The sequence below is a fragment of the Gymnogyps californianus genome, chromosome 20 (genome assembly GCF_018139145.2).
Source record: "Gymnogyps californianus isolate 813 chromosome 20, ASM1813914v2, whole genome shotgun sequence".
Lineage (NCBI taxonomy): Eukaryota > Metazoa > Chordata > Aves > Accipitriformes > Cathartidae > Gymnogyps > Gymnogyps californianus.
In genome coordinates this window covers 7,899,062-7,915,285 of record NC_059490.1, presented here as the reverse complement: position 1 = coordinate 7,915,285, position 16,224 = coordinate 7,899,062, and the positions used below count along the sequence as shown (strand labels likewise).

General features: G+C 57.5%; 2 protein-coding genes across 3 annotated transcripts; both read left to right on the top strand.

Moving 5' to 3' along the window:
- Positions 1-2,999: 2,999 nt before the first annotated feature.
- Positions 3,000-3,758, top strand: BHLHA9 (basic helix-loop-helix family member a9). The gene has a single exon (XM_050909226.1). It carries the CDS (start codon positions 3,000-3,002, stop codon positions 3,756-3,758), a length of 759 nt encoding a protein of 252 aa, XP_050765183.1.
- Positions 3,759-6,610: 2,852 nt separating this feature from the next.
- On the top strand, positions 6,611-15,533 carry TRARG1 (trafficking regulator of GLUT4 (SLC2A4) 1). 2 transcript variants are annotated; one of them, XM_050909082.1, is made up of 3 exons: positions 6,611-6,994; positions 13,903-14,035; positions 14,741-15,533. In XM_050909082.1, exons 1-3 carry the CDS (start codon positions 6,611-6,613, stop codon positions 14,767-14,769), a joined length of 546 nt encoding a protein of 181 aa, XP_050765039.1. In that variant the 3' UTR covers positions 14,770-15,533. The 2 variants fall into 2 exon arrangements, with proteins under 2 accessions (XP_050765039.1, XP_050765040.1); XM_050909083.1 differs by having other exon boundaries at positions 14,663-15,533.
- Positions 15,534-16,224: the final 691 nt, after the last annotated feature.

Sequence of the window (16,224 nt, the reverse complement as noted above, 5' to 3'; positions counted from 1 at the left end):
CAAGCCTGCTGTCCCTTGTGCCACCTGGCCATGCCCCAGCAAGAACAAAGCGCCCTATTTATTTACCCACGGGGCCCATGCAGTGTCGCAACAACCGCCTCCTTCTTCCCCTCCGTCATCACCCGAGAACAGGGAGCTGCGCAGGGGTGGGCACCTCCCTGCATGCCAGTCCCTGGTTCTCATGCCTCGGCACCACGGGCTCCCTCTCCGTAGTCTCCCTCTGGCAGAGCCGTGCCTCCCGGTGCAGCCTTCCTGAGGAGGATGGATGGTGCTGGGACACTGCCAGGCACCGGGCAGGCCCCCCCAGCCCATGTCGGCTGCCCCCTCACCACCCCATCAGGGTTTTATCTCCGGTGAGGGCTGTGCTCCCACATGGTCCCGGCAGCTGTCACCTGGAAGCGGCAGTGGTTTGGGGGTGCTGGATGGATGTGGGTGAGGGGCAGCCAGTCCACGGCTCTTTGCAGGAGCTGCAGCCCCTGCTCAGCAGCAGTGTTAGGGGCGAAGACACCCAAACCACACCTTTGGGCTGTGGGACCTGCGAGAGCTCTGACGATGCTGCCCAGGACGGGCAGGTGCCCAGCGCTCAGCAGTGCCCCAAGCCCAGTGTGACACGTGCTGGAGAGGTGGGGTATCCCCGGGGGTCGAACCCCTTCGTGGAGGCTGGGGAGGGGGTGGGTGGGTGCCGTGAGTGGCTTGATTTATGCGTGGCGACGGATAATTACAGCTCTTTCATCATCTGTCAGGCAGATGAGCCCGGCAGAGCCTTACAACACATTTCTGCCTCCCTATCTCAGCCCATAAATCTCTCCAGTGCACGGCGATAAATCAGCGGGGGCCGAGGGAGCAGGGCCTGGGTGGGCGTTCCTCCTGGCCTCCCACCCTGTAATGGGCACCTAGGTAGGAAGCGTCCAGGACAAGGTGGGGATGGCCCAGCGGGATGCACTAATTACAGGCGGCAGGTGGCATCCCATGACCCGTGATTTACGGTCTGGCCTTGCCCGCTTCCGAGAGCTGGGGCTGGATCCCTGCAGGGCCAGGGCTGCCCAGAGCCGAGATGCTGGGAACCCCTGGCAGCACTCCCCAGCGAGCTCCCGGGGGCTGCGGGCAGGATGGGGGCAGCCTCGGGGCTGCTGCCTGCCCTCTGCCCCTGCCTCTGCCCAAGCATCGTCCCAGCTGGGACTGGCTTTGTGTCCAGCTCAGCCACTGCCGGATCTGCTCCGTACTGCACCTCCCGACATCCCACACCAGCAAAAACATCCTTGCGGCAGGGATCCATCTTGCTTAGCTGGGTTTTGGACAGGCATGTCTCTAAGTGGGCCTGGCATGCACGTCCTGCCAGCATTCAAGCATCCCGAAGAGCCCCTTGCTCCCAAGCTGAGCTCACCGGGTAAGTCAGTGGCCGGGGGAGCATCTGCTCCTGGGCAGAGCAAGACTGGGCAGCCAGAAGGCTGCTGGAGAGAACAAGAGGGCCATAGTGAGCACAGGTAAGTGCTCAAAAATATTTGCAAGCTTCACCTCCCTTTGAAGTCCTGCTGCCTGGTCCTCCCCTCTCCCCGAGGCCCTGGCTCCTGATTTATTGGGTTCCTGGAGCAGAAGCACCTAAATTAGCTCCGACTTCAAAGAGCCAAGAGAGGAGAAGGGCAATAGACAAATAGCTCCCTGCTAATTGTGGCTATTGATCAAATGTGAGCCGGGACAATCAGATAGGAAGGGATGGATCAAGGGGGGCACGTTCTCCTAAGGCTCTGCTTTTGCACCAGTCACCCCAACAATTTGTCAGACCCACTCCTGGGCCATTTTTCAACATGTTACCCCTTGCACAGGAAGGCATTTAGCAACTGCTCGCTAATGAAATGATGGGCAAACACACGTGGCAGTCCCGCGCTGCTCAGGGGACGAGGACCTGGCCCTCCCCATGGCCTCCGGACCCGCCGCACCTGGCAAGTCCCTCTGTCCTGCTGGCTTGGTGATGCAGGGAACAAGGAGCTGCTTTCAGCATCGTCTTCCCCAGAGTAAGTGCCGGGCAGGCCCAGCAGCGCCAGCCCAGACAGCTCTGCCCCCGGGCTCCCTGCTGCTGGGAAGGGACAGGAAGGCTCTGGAGGCAGGTAGCACTTTAGCTTTTTTATCACCTGCCCCAATCCCCCCTGCCACATTCCTGCTTCCTGCTCCGCAGGGCAGAGGCGTGCCAAGCCCCACACATTCCTCCGCTGCCTCCCGGGGGCTGCTCCTGCCCAGGCACCCACCTACCTCCGTGCCCACGGATGCTCCCGGCTCGCCCGGGTGCAGCTGCACGCAGCAGCCCTAAGGCACTGTCTCAAAGGCAGCTCAGTGCTCCAGCCCCGTTCCTGGGGCAGGAGTCATTTTGTCTTCTCCTGCACGTAGGCACAAGACTCGCTGCTCTCCTCAGCAGCCTCATCACTCCGTGCCTCAGTTTCCCCTAGCTGGGAAATAACAGAAATGCTACAGCACCAGTGAGCATGGGGGAGCAAAGCCCAAGCCCCGTGCCCGGGTGGTGATGCCTCACAGGGCTCTGCCTCACGGCACCGTATAAAACCCAGGAATGACCTGGCCCAGGCTGAGCCGCCAGCCCGCCCAGTGGAGAGGAGGGCAGAGCAGCACGGGGAACTCCTGCAGTGACCAAACTCTTAGCAGAGACTAAAGCAACCACCGCAATGTGTGCTTGGTAGAGGTGCTTCCCCCCTGGGGCCTGTGAGCATCCCACCGCAAGCTCTGGGCACCCCAGCACCAGTGCCCCACGCTCCAGCCTGGCACCGTGCTCGGGAGCATCCCCACGGGCAGGGGCCAGGCAGGGCTCGCCCTGTGCCTCTCCGCAAGGCAAGCACACCTGCAGGCAGGTGAGGAGGGTCGGGAGGGAGCCACGTGATGAGCCCCGCGGTGGGGTTTTTAGAGGCAGCTGCGTGTCCCTGGAGGAGTGTCTCCCACACCTCGCAGGAGGCAGGACCGCAGCAGCACCTCTCCCGCTCCCTCTCGCCGCGGCCATGTCTGGAGTAGCTGTGGGGAAAGGCTCAACGCCAGAGCCCGACAGCTCGGAAGAGGAGCTGGAAGTGGGGGCCGCACCCCAGGCGTGCTATGGGCAGGGTCTGTGGGTCCCCCAGGGGAGGGAAGCAGCCGCCTGCCTGGGGGACACCGAAGGGATGAAGGTGAGGAAGAGGAGCAGGCCAGTGCGCTCCAAGGCCAGGAGGATGGCTGCCAATGTCAGAGAGCGCAAGAGGATCCTGGACTACAACCAAGCCTTCAACGCCCTGCGGCTGGCCCTCAAACATGACCTCGGTGGCAAAAGGCTTTCTAAAATCGCTACCCTCCGGCGAGCCATCAACAGGATCACGGCTCTGTCCCTGTCCCTGCATGGCACCGGGCGCTGCTGGCCCTGCATCCACTCCGAGTGCCACGGCCGGGCCGGGGTCCCTGCGCAGGAGCCGAGGGTGAAAGCCAGCCCTCCCCAGCTCCCCTGGGAGCCTGGTTCTGCAGGCGCTGCCGGCTTGCAGCACTGCCCTCCGTCCCCTCTCTACACCGGCTTTTCCCCCGAGAGGCAACTTCATCACTACAAGAGCCCGAAGGAGGATCGCTCCATGCCCAGCCCTGCCTGTTGCTCCAGCGGGACCCACCACCCCGGGCTTCAAGGCGCCTGCCAGCAGAGATACACGGGCAGCCTGCGAGACCCCCTGGCCGGGGCTGTCCCCTGGCAGCTGGGCTATTGCCAGAGCTGGGGACACCAGCAGTGCCTCCCCATCCACTGACCTGCGGGGCTGGGGTGGCGAGATGGTGCCGGGAAGGTAACGCATCCGCGGGACAAACCGGGGGAGCGGGAAGGGACTGTTGCGCGTGAGAGAAGCGTTGCAGGATGCAGAGCTCAGCTGCGATGCTGGTGAGAGCTGTCAGCCCCCACCACGCCATACAGGACCCCCGTGCTGCCTGGCTGCGGGTGTCCACTCTGCAGGAAAACTGGGGAAGGTGGAAAGTCCTCTGGAAGCGCCAGCTCTGTGTTTCTTGTTGCGAGGTCTCACTGTTGCCGATTTTCACTGTTATTTATTCTCTCTTGCTTGCTCTGTGAGAAAACATGACTTACAAACCCAGCACCAGGGCACTGGCTGTTAATATGTGTGGGGTGGACAGATGGGCCGTGGGGATCATGCTAAAGCCCCTGGCTGGCTGGTCGCTCTGGCTCCTGCCAGTGAAGGAGGGGAGCAGAAGCAGGGAAAGGTTAGTGCCCTGGGACTTCTGATGCTAAGCTCATTGGTGCAGACATTTGTGCCCAGCAGATTTGCGAGGCCAGGCTGCGAAGGGAGACAGATGTCGGCTTTCATAAAACCCATCCATCCGTTTGCGGTTCCCTTCCGATCACGGCAAAGTGGCTCTGGTGGGACAGGCCGATAGCACACTCCTGGCCGGTCCCAGTGGCGGGGAGGAAGGGGGGAATTTTACTAAAAAGGCCCTTTTGGCCCCTTCCCTCTGGCTTGGAGAGCTTGGACCGGCTGGGAGGGCTCCCTTCTGCCCGAGGCTCAGCAAACTGGAATTGCTGCAGGAATTAGGCAGGGTTTTACAGCCACACACGCCACAACCGGCAGATTTTTGGATAGGGCAAATTGCACTGCATGATTCCTGCAGTGCTGAACCCCTGCAGAGCTCCTCCAGCCCCACTGCTCCCGCCCCAGTGCTCCCAGCCGAGCCCCAGCACTGGCTGCCAACACACCAAGGGCAGTCTGAGCTCTTTCCCTGCTGGGGGGGCACATGATGGAACAACCATCTCAACCCTCTGCTCGGGTGTGCTGGTCCCTCCCCAGGGTCTTCTCCTCCTCCTCCCTTAATCCCGGGGTGGGACAAGGGAGCCAGGCAACGAGCAGAGGAAAGCTAGCAGCAGCCAGGAGAGAGAGCTCTTTGCTCAGCAAAGGAGCCTCTTTAAAGTGCTGACGGTGTGAGGCATCTTAGCTTTCATCTCCAGCAGATGTTCCCCTTGCCAGGAGAAGGCCTGCAGCGATGTCCACTGAAGGAATCCTGCTTCTCCCAACAGCATCCCTGCTCTGGATGGCTTTCCCTGCTCTGGCTTTCCCTGGAGCAGTGCATGCCCCTGCTCTGCCCCGTCAGCACCCATCACACAGGGAGTGAGGGCCCAGCAATACCAGCATTCAAAGAAGGTTTAAGTGAAACCCAGCCCTCACCCAGACACGAACCCCTCCCTCCACCCAAATTTGCATCTCCAGGCTTTATTCCCAGCTTTGGTGGTCAGTCAAAGTGAGACAGATGGAAGCAGATGGCGAGAGAGGCAGGAGCAGGGGGGGAGGCATAACCCCACGAGACCCCCCGAAGCAGGGGCACCCCACTGCTCGCAGGTTCACGTTTACGAAACGCGGCTCCTAACTCTGTCTGGAGGCTGGCTGCAGGATGGGCTAAGTCCCAGGAGGGTAGCAGCCTGGCAGGCTCTGGGCAGGGCTGGGCATCAGGCAAGCAGGCCCCAGCTGGCAGCAGGCTCTTTGGGCACCTCTCGGAGAGGCGGAAGGTGCTGGGTGTGCCCCGTAGATGGCACTCACTGCCAGGGAAATCCCTGACAATTTTGGAACTGAAGCATAATATAGAATGGGTGGAGAACATCCATCTTTGCCGGGCATCCAGGCTCTGTGGGTTTTTTTAGCCCTCCCTCCTGCCCCTCACAGCACTCCCCACTCCCAAGGATGCTGTTATCTGCTTTACAGGACGTAACCCACCCCTGCACCAGCACCCTTTCTCCTTCGCAGGTCCTATGTAGGGACACGGTATCGGTCACTGGTCTGGTATCCCTGTCCCCAGCTGCCGTGTCTCCAAGGTCACCCATGCGCAGCGAGGGCAGGGCGAGCTCAGCACAGCGTGCCCAGGGCCTCTTCTCACCCTGTGCCCGGCAAGAATGCTTTCCCAGAGCAGCTGGAGCCAGGGGTACCACCAGGCACCCACACACTGCCCAGACACCATCACACCTCCGGGCAGCAGGCAGCCCCTGCCTGCTCACAGCCCTGCGCAGGCACAGGGCAGCGCAAGCCCCTCTCCGCAGCGATGAGGGGTTCGTGGGTCTGGGCTGTGCCACATGTCCCCCCACCTGGGGAAAGGCTTTCAGCCAGGAGGGACCCAGGGACAGCAGGGCTGTGTGTACCGACACCCAGCCCTCGGCATCCCCCTGCACCCCCGGGGCCGACACCCAGCCCCGCTGGCACTAGCGGAGCCCGTTGCGGGCTGGGCTCTCACGTACGGCTGCAGCGGAGCGGAGCCCGTGGAAGCCCCCGGGAAGAGCGGGGAGTCGGTGGGGAGGGACAGAGCCTCGGGCTGGGCCGGGCTGGAGGCGACGGGGGACACCCCGGCTTTCCCACCGCTCCACCCCGCCAGCATCCCCGGGGGCAGCGGCGCCGCCTGCACCGGGTCGGGCAGAGGCTGAGCGCGGCACGGGGGGGGGGGGGGGGGGGGACGGGGGGGGACGGGGACACCCCGGGGGCGGTCCGTGGCCCCGATCCTGCCCCGGGGGCTGAGCCGGGCTGGCCCCTCCTCCGGCACGGCCTCCCGCGGGGCGGCGGGCCCCGAGCGCAGAGCGGCGGCGGCGGGGCGCGCTCGGAGCCCGCTCCGCCGGGCCATGGCGAGCAGCGGCTCCGCGCCCGGGAGCTCGGGCTCGGGCACGGCGTTGCCCACCCGCTTCCAGGAGACCGAGAAGCTGCTGGCGGCGACCGAGGGCCGGGAGGAGAAGGGCCTCCGCGGCTCCAAATCCTTCACGGCCGCGTTGCCCGGCGAGGCGGAGCGCAACGGGCACGGGCTCGCTTACAAGTCGGTGTCGGTCGGGCACCTGGAGGCGGCCCCGCTCTCGCCGTCCCGGCTCAGCCTGGGCAGAGCCTCCTCCACGGCCACCAGCACGGCGGCACCGGAGCAGGGCCGCCCGCGGGACTACCTGGTGCTCGCCATCTTCTCCTGCTTCTGCCCCGTCTGGCCCATCAACGTCGTGGCCCTCGTCTTCTCCATCATGGTGAGTTCGGGACCCGTCGGGCTCCCGGACCCGCCCGGCTCCCCCCTCCCCGCCGCCGCCGCCGCCGCCGCCGCCCTCGACGGCCGGGGAAGGGGCCGCCCCGGAGCTGTCCGCGGTGCTGCACCGGCGGGGACCGGGGGGCGCGGCGGGGACCGGGGCGGGAGGAGCCTGCCCAGCTCCCGCAGCTCAGCCGGGAGCGCGGGGAGCTCGGTCGGGCTGTGCCGCTGCTCGGCTCCCGCAGGACGTTTCGATCGGGGTCCGGGGAAGGGAGGCGGGGGGAGGCGGGCAGGGACCGGCGCCCGAGCCCGGGACAGCTGGCGGGGAGGTGGCGGGATGGAGATGGAGAGGGGCGACCCGGGATTTGGGACTGGGATGCGGCCGTACCCAGGGCAGGGCTCCGGGAAGCCCGGTGGCTCCGGGAAGCCCGATCCCTGCTGCCAGGCAGCGGTCCAGAGCGACTCGCCGGGCTTTCCCGGGAAGGAGCTGCGAGGCGAAGCAAGGACAAGGGATCTCCCTCCGCACCTCCTAGCAGCCGAGCCCAGCCCTGCAGCAGTGGGGAAACCCTGGCTGGGGGCTGGTTCCTGTCCTCGGACACTTCAAAAGGACAGGCTGCACCTGCAGCTCTTCTAGTTGCCCTGGAGAAGCAATTTTCTCCATTAAACATCCTCCACACCTCAGCCAATACACCAAGATCAGAGCAGGGGAGAATAAAGCCAGCCGGCCTCCCACCCATCTCAGGTACAGGTGGCTCAGTCAGCACAGCCCTGCAAGTACAGCCGCCCCCCCTTACCCATCAGGATGCCCCGCTGCTGTACAGCCCCCGGGCACCTTTTATGCCCTTGATTTGCAACGGAGGCAAATCTTTTCTTTGAAAATCAGCTCAGGGAAAGCAATTACCTGCTTACCACACAGAAATACACTGCGGGGCACCTGCAGCCAGCGCTTCCCCCAAAACCACTAACAGCTTGAAGACAGACACCAGCCGTTGCCACAGAAAGCCCTCTAGAGAGACCAGGTTCCATTCTGAGGAGGAATCATCGTTTCTGCCAGTGCCAGCTGTCATCTGCGTAGTACAGTTGTGTGGCGGAGCCTGTTTAGGCTGCACACAGGGAAGCCGGCCAGCCTTGTTTGGCTTTGCACTGCAACGAGAGGGAAAGCAGCTGGGTATTACATATCCATGGTAATAAACAAGGGCTCTCACGGGGATTTTCCAACCACATTAGCCTTCATGCAAAATAGATTCTCACACTCTCCCTTGCAGGCGTTAGAACCTCCAGCACGGTGAGGATGTGCCTTGGGCCACGTAAGCCCTATGGAGTAGAAGAGTAAGCAGTGAAAAAAGAGCAGGAGCCAGTTAATACTGCTAGGCAGCGAGGTACTGGTGTGTATTTACTGTGTTATACCCAAAGGGAGGCAGGACCAACAAAGCAGTAAGACTCTTTGGCTGCCCTCTGCATCCAAGGCCCTTGACAGCATCAACCAGAGCCCACCCAGAGCTGGGGAAGGGGGTGCCCGACCCCAGCCCTCTGGGGCCACCGAGGCAGACAGCGCACTTGGATGAGCTTGTTCTCCAGGACAAGGTTTCTAGTGCACAGAGTATATAGTAGCCAGTGCGCATCCTCTGGCCCCTTCACAGTTGCCCCTGCGCTCCCTCTCCCGTGGGACACTTCATTTATTACTGCCTTTTCCAGTCCTGGCCATGCCTATGCCATCACACCCCCTGCCCCCACCCCTCCAGCCAGGGACCCCCGCACGGTGCCAGCGCAGCAGGACGAGGAGTGATCCTTGCTCCGTGCTGACCCTGGGGAGCCAGGAAACATCTGGCTGGGTCCTCCTGCCAGCAGGAACAGCTGTCAGGGCATCTGCTGATGTTTCACCTGCTTACACCAGGGAGGAATTTACTTCCCAGTGACCCCTAAGGCTCCCACTGGCTTAGGTCTCCCCATAGAATAAAACCCAGGAGTGCCCGATCACACGCAAATCTGAGCAGGAACCGGGTTTTCGCGATTCCTGGTGCCTGGGGGGGAGGCAGGGGGGCCTTTCCACAATGTGCTGACGTTTCTTTAGCTCTGCAATTGTATTTTTCTTTCCTAAGTCAACGCTTTTTGCACATGAAAGCTTTTTTCTGGGTAATAAGCAGCAACCAGAGAGGAAAGCAGATGAATGCTTTTGGGTTTAGTGTCTCATAAATCATTTTTCAAAAGCTGCTCTCAGATCCCAGCAGGGCCTATGGCCAGAGGTGGAAAAAAAACCCTGCTCTAGCCCCCAGCCTGCTCCTGGTAATGCTGGTCTCATGGAAACGAGTTACCTGGAGGCTCCTGCACTTGGTAGTCATCCAAATGACCCTTGGATGCATTTTCTTGACCAAGAGGGGACCTGGCTGCACTAAGGGGTTTGGGTCTCTCCCCGAGCTGGAGAGCAGGGCTGATGGACACAAGGGCAGCGCAGCCCCATGGGACCCACCTCAGAGGAGTGCAGGGCCGAGTACCACACACACACACGCGCTATATTGCTGTTATCAAATCCCTTCCCCTACCAAAGTGCAGCCACATCAGGGGAAGAAGCAGAGAGGTCACTTACCAACGCACAAAACTCCGAACAAATGAAGTGAAGTGAAAAAGAAAGGTAAATCCAGCCAGAACCAGCATATAGTAATGCCAAGGGCAATTCTGCACAGCAGTTGGTGTCCAAAATAAGTACTGTCATTCCCAAAAGACGTGGGAGAAGTCAAACTATCCTTACTCATTTCAAATGGCACAGTCATCTATCTAAGTGTGATGTTGACTTATACCTATCTCAGAATGCTTTCTTCAACAAAACGCAAGTGTCGAGGATTAATGATTTATTCTGAGTAACTGGTGGAAGGCAGCAGAGTGCATCCAAAGCCAGTTGATAAATTGGGAAAGATTGCGGGGAAGAGGAGGTGACGATTCGTTTTCTCCGTCCCTGGTACTAGCACAGAAAAGTAATTGCCTTCATTTACAACAAGACACCTTAGGTGATATATTAGGGAAAAAAAACCCTTCTGAACAGTAACTTGAACAGATAACAGTTTGAAAACAGGTAAGATTAATAACTCTTTTGAATCACCCAGACTTACCTGGCCCCATGGGTGCTGCGGTGCAGCCTGCCCTTCCAGCCCCACTTCTAGGGTCCTTCAGATTTTCTAATACTCTGCTGTAATACAGAGTCCCTTGGCACACACACAGTGACTCACTCCCCCGTAGCCCTCAAGCCTTTCTGAGATATTCTGCCTCGGCAAGTCTCGATTAATAAAGAAGATGTTAATGTTTTTATGTGGAAAGCAAAACACAGGATTAGTGATACTAGAGAGCTATAATCAAACTGTTCCACACTGATGAATAATATATGTACAGTAACAAATGCTTGCTAAACACCCCGTGCCAATGCTGATGTATTTTTCATAATTGTTCAGGATAAACGAGCAGTAAAAACTTCCAGAAGCTGTAGTGATAAATATATCAAATTCGTTAGCCTATATATTTTCCGTAGAAGACAGCTAAAACTGCATATTTCACTGCAATCTAACCCACACCCTGCAAAAATATTACACTTGTTGCAAAAATCGGAGCCTGAAAGAAAATCCCAAATGTTGGATGCTGCCAGTGAGCAGGGCAGGGATCCTGTCAATCCCCGGCTACTGCGTCCTCCCCATCTCTCGCCACCAGCCCATGAGGCTTCATTTTGTCACCTCCTGTTCTGTAATGAAAACAGGCTCTTGGCTGCATCCCATCGATTTTAGACGTGGTCTGTCAAACGTGCTGTCGAGACCAGAAGAAACAAGGTCTTGAGCTCTCTGGGTGTCAGCGGTGGGGACGTTATTATACAGGGAGGCACGTGAGCGGAGCAAGACGTTTGCAGGGAAGCAGTGGAAGCAACCATCTGTTTGAGGCTCTGCTGTGTTATTTACGTGGTGATACAAACTAAAACGACTACATGGAAACCTTCAAAGCTGCATTTTACCTACCCGAGCGCTACGGAGCAGCAGCCAGCGCACAGCCTGGGCTGGGGACCTTTTGGTCATGGTGCTGCCAAGAGGGTAGTGGTATTAAAGCAGGATGAACGGGAAATGGGGTAGTAACATTAAGTATTTGTTTGTTTGAATTCTCAGTGATGTTTCACGGTTAGTGCTGGAGCTGTGCTAGGCCTCCTGACTCTTAATTTTTGTTGGTTTTTTTTTTTTTTAAACATTTGACAGGGGACCCTTTCCAGCGCAGCTGTTATTTCTGAGATACACATTTTTTGCAAGCAAAGTGGGATTGTTTTAATACACCTCCACCTTTAACTCTTTTTAACTAGCATATTTATTTTTTTAACTCGGAGTTTCCCCAGTTTTAGCAGCCACGCTCCAAAGGGAGGAGCCAGCACACGGTATGGGGCTGCGGGGAGCTGCTGGCCCCACAGCCTGCCCCACATCTCCCTCTTCTCCTGAGACCCAGCTCAGCTGAGGCAGCATGGCTGGAGATGGACAAGGCAGGGGAAGAAGCCTTTAACCCATGGAAAAATGTTAAATACTTAAAAGCATCTCTAAAGAAAGAGTAACTGCTTCAAGGCAGTTAAAGTGTCTACAAAACCCCATCCCCAGTGAAGTTGAGGGGAGTTTTGCCCGGCTCCTCCACCGGATCAAGGTGACAGACCCATGTGCCAGGCTCCCTCCTCCCCCCAGCCTGCCTTGCTTCCCTTTCCCCCCACCCCAAGCCTTCCCAACCAGGTGAAAATGTTATCGATGGACCTTAAAATTCCTTAGCCAATTTCCCTCCCTCCAAAACCCCTTCCCGATGGGTTTGACGGGAGGCAGACGGGCGCCGCGTGAATTCGGGAAGGCTTTTTGGTCTGGGGAGCTGCGCTAGTCGCAGACCGTCTGCCTCTTCCCAAGCAGGGAGCTCCTGTTTTGCTGATGGAGGGGCTCCAGCCTCTCCACTGCACACGCGGCGAATGCTGATGCATGGTGAGTAATTTCACCATAATAACCTCGCCGTGGTACTGCACAGCTGCCCTTCCGCTAAGTGCTAGGTCCTCCCTCAGCCAAGTGCAGGAAGCCCAGCACACTCGCTCCGGCAGGCTGGGGAGCACTTTGGGCTCTTCTCTCAGCAGCAACGCTCCTCCCTCACCAGGAATTCTTACTTTCAGTATTTTTCACTTGGGAACCAAATGATTGCCAATTGCAAGAGCAAGAAACAAGATTGTTCCTTATTTAATCACTTACTCTGAAGGTTTACAATGCATCTGCGTATTATACTTTTTCTGATGAGCTGTGCTTGGTCTTCAGGTTGCTGTACGTGGTTGGCATAGGCGGAGGCTTCTCTTGCCCAGCGCGTCAGCAGTGCTGCTGAGCACAGGGCAGTAAGAGAGCTGGCACTGAAGCTCAGAAGAGTTAGGCCACAGCATCACCCTCGCTGCCCCGTCAGGCACCAGGCAAGGTCTTGGTGAGCCCATGCTCATCCAATCTTACGTATTTCCCCTTCGGGTGTGAGCCCAGATCCTGCTCAACCCATCCAGCCCAGATCCCGCTCAACCCATCCAGCCCTTGCAGCTGTGGCTTCACTAGCCGCACTAGTTAGCTTCACTGGTTAGCTTCACTAACCCTTCACTAACCCCCCCGGAGATGCCCCCAGGGTCTGGATCTCTGCCGAGCCCATTGGTGGCCAGCCCTGACTGAGCAGTGAAACGCAAAGTTTCCAAGGGAACCTCCAAGCTGTGTTCTCCATCCACCCTGGGTTGCCACTTGTTCCCAAGGACAAGGACCGCTGCAATTTATCCCACCGAGAGCCTCCCGTTAAGACGCCAGTGCCCACCAACATCAGCGCCAGGCAAGTCCTGTTCTAGCTCCAACTCTGGCGGATCTCTCTTCATCCCTTAATGAGGTGACACACAATAATTTCCTGCTAGTCACCTACTAGTGCCTTCCCCCATCCCATTCCTCAGCCCTGCCCCAGCCAGGGAGCCCTTTCTGTTAGTTACAGAGCAGAGGAAAGCTTTCACTGAGCTGCCTGAAGAAATCAATAGAGCAGCAGGGGAAATCACAATGAAACTAGAAGCAGAACAGAGAAGCTATATGGACTATTCCTTCCCTCCCTACAGCACACACAAGAGCAGGAATTCACTGTAGGAGGACTGCATTTAAAAACAGAGATGGCGAACACAACCCATCTAAGCTGATGCAGAAATTCAGGGCAATGCAGGGGCACCAAAGCACATCCCATCACAAGACGAAAGCCAGAGGTTAGTGCCCGTTTTACCACAGCCCGTTCCTCTCGCACACACATTCAGCTCCAATGGCCAGCAAAGAGGTCACATGCTGCTTTGGAAATGTCACTGCTTTTTTCTTTCAGTTCGTCAGTGATAGTTAAACTGGCAATATCCATCGCTTCTCAATACATAAATTTGCAGAAGATGATGGAGGCAGGATGCTTTTCCTGTACGTAAGCTGCAGAAGGGCAGTGGTACCCCTGGGGGAGGCAGTCCCCCTGCGCAGTCTCGTAGAAGTGAGCTGGTTTGGGAACTGAAGTCAGGAATTTTAGGGTTTTCCATGAAAGAGTCAGAGAAGGGCTGCTGCTGGCTGGGGCTGCACTGTGCCTCCTGTCCCACGCTGGGGCTATTTCTTAGGCACTCCAATAAAATACAAACTTGAGCCAGTCCAGCTCCTAGCCAGGGCAAGCGGAACGGCATCGCAGGTGGGCTGCTCCAGGCACGTCCGTTTAGCAGGAGCACAGGCTGTCAAAGCGGTGGGCTCGCAGAGGGGATTCGCGTGCCGTCCTGCGAGAGCCCAGGATGGCAGATCCAGCCTCCCCGCTGACGCAGCAGCTCTCACTTTGGGGGCTACAGCCAGAGAGTCGCCCCAGAGCCGCAGCCGTTCTCAAGAGCCTCTTTCTGTGTTTTCCCCCCAGTCGAGGAACAGCGGGCAGCAAGGGGACATGGACGGAGCCCGGCGACTCGGCCGCATGGCCAGGCTGCTCAGCATCGTCTCCATTATCCTGGGGACCATCATCATCGTGCTCTACGTTTCACTCAGCGTCAGAGGTAACATCTCCTTCTCTTTTCCCCAGCCCAGCTAGAGCAGGAACCTTACCTGGCTCCTGGCTCCAGCCCAGTGTATAGGACACAGCTGCCCACCATCCACCACCACCCTAGGGCAGGTGGTGCTCCATTCCCACCCCAGCCGCAGTGGTAGGGCACTGAGCCCCTGTACGGTTCAGGCTGGTTTGACCATCACCAGCCGCACACACCCACGCAAAACACCTTGGAGAACGGGTTCCTTGCAGTAGCAACACACACTGTTCGAATGACCAGAATGGCAAGTCCTCCCTGTGCTGTCCCATAGCGCGGTGGTGACCATACAAGATCCCCCAGGCGAAAATTAGTTTGGCTGCAACCTAAGGTCTAACCCTGGCAAAGGCTGTGGTGGGTTTAGAAGAGTGTAGTGGGGTAAAACCAAAGGGGTCCAGGACATAAATCAACCTGCCTGGAAGTACAATCCCAAAATGTTTGGGGAACCTCCCAAACACAAACCCACCTGCCAAAACCAGCATGACCAGCATGCAGCTCAGGCAAACGGGAACCTCAGAAACACACAAAGCCCAAGCCAAGAGCAGAAGGGAAACATCTGTGACTACTGGAAGCTACCCTAAGGCTCTCTTTGTTTTACAGTTTCCTAGAAGATGTTTTAGCATGCAAATACCTCGAAGAGGAGGAAGACAACTTTCCTTTTGGGGTTTTTACTTTCAGCCTTGCAACAAAAAATTGTCACAGTGTAGGTGGGCAGCCCTGGACAGCCTGCTCTGGAGCGTCGTCTGAAGGAACGCATGCTTCTACTTCACCGCCTCTTGGAAATGAGTTTGTACAAGTGATGGGATAAAAAACATCGCAAGAAGGAATGGGAAAGGACATCAGACGCTGAGCGGAGAGGAGAAGGGGGAAATCCACTACCTCATTCCCCTCCAGCAACTCACGGAGCGGGGAGACAACTAAAGTACAAGAGAAGGAGATAGTTTCAAGAACGAAGCTTATTTTAAAAGAAAAATCTAAGGCGAGAACAGGACACTTTGAAGAGTCCTCCTAAGAATTTTGGCACAAGTCACTGAATTTTTGGGGGGTTGTTGGTTTTTAAATCATCAAATTCTCTGTCTCTACAAAAGAACAAAGCTCAAACTGCCATCAGGAGCTGAGAGCTGTTCCATGGAGGAGGAGGGAGAGCAGAGCTGCAGCAGGACCACGGCTCTGCTCCAAACGAAACGCAGCCGCAAAAGCTGGAGGATGTGGTGGGTGCTTTTGTATTTTTGATGAAAAAAAAAAAAAAAGAGACAATGACCATTTGCATGCCTTTGGGAATGTTCTCCATGTCTGTTCCTACGAGCTCTTTTATCACTTCGGGCAGATGAGCAGGATGTTGCTGCATGAGAACGCCAGGCTCCTCCTCACCCCAATCCCATGGTGGGGTTTTTAATGGAAGGAAAAATAATGCTTTCTCTGTGAACCCACACATTTTTCTCTCTGTGCACCCAAAGTGAGATCAATACTCGTGGAGCTGAGAAAAGAGCCTGGTTAATCTGTAGCAGCAGTACCAAGGCACGGAGAGCCCGTTCTACCCACTTACACATTTATGTCATGTCGTGTCCATCACACAAAAGCTTCAGCGTGATCCAGCCCCCGCCACTGTCAGTGCTCATCTCCCTGACCCTTTTGGGATTCAGCTTAGGGCCTTTCAGGAGATTTTCAGAGGCATGGAGGAGTTTAAGATCCCTGCTTCTGTCCCTGCACCCCTCCCACCCTCTTCTGCATCTCTGAAAATCTCCAGCATCCCCGGAGCTGGCTGGGGTCAGTTCCACAAGCAGTATTATTTTTTAATGTTTTATATTTAACATAACAAGAAAATAGACTTTGCTCCTCCCGATCTGCCTATACGTACCCCGCACCCCGCCATGTCTTCCACACCGCGTGGCTCCTCGGCCGTTTCCCGTGGGATCCGATCCCGCCATGCTCCCTCGAGCCTCCATCCAGCCCCATCCCCTCTTCCTCCCCCTCTCACCCTGTCCTCGCCACGGGTTGTTACTGGGGTTGGTCCTCTATCCGGCCACCCAGACTATGCAAAGTTTCATCGCCTGTTATTTTATTCAGGCTTTGTAGATGGCTTCTGGCCATATCCATTGGCTCCGTATTAGCTGAGCCTCTCTCTTTTACGAAAACTTTGCGGGCACAAGTACACGGCCAAG

Bases quoted from the DNA above. Each gene is read 5' to 3' on its own strand.
- BHLHA9 (XM_050909226.1), top strand. From the start codon at position 3,000: ATGTCTGGAGTAGCTGTGGGGAAAGGCTCAACGCCAGAGCCCGACAGC.
- TRARG1 (XM_050909082.1), top strand. From the start codon at position 6,611: ATGGCGAGCAGCGGCTCCGCGCCCGGGAGCTCGGGCTCGGGCACGGCG. The intron at 6,995-13,902 runs GTGAGTTCGGGA...TTTTCCCCCCAG, and splicing joins CCCTCGTCTTCTCCATCATG to TCGAGGAACAGCGGGCAGCA. The intron at 14,036-14,740 runs GTAACATCTCCT...TTTTACTTTCAG, and splicing joins CGTTTCACTCAGCGTCAGAG to CCTTGCAACAAAAAATTGTC.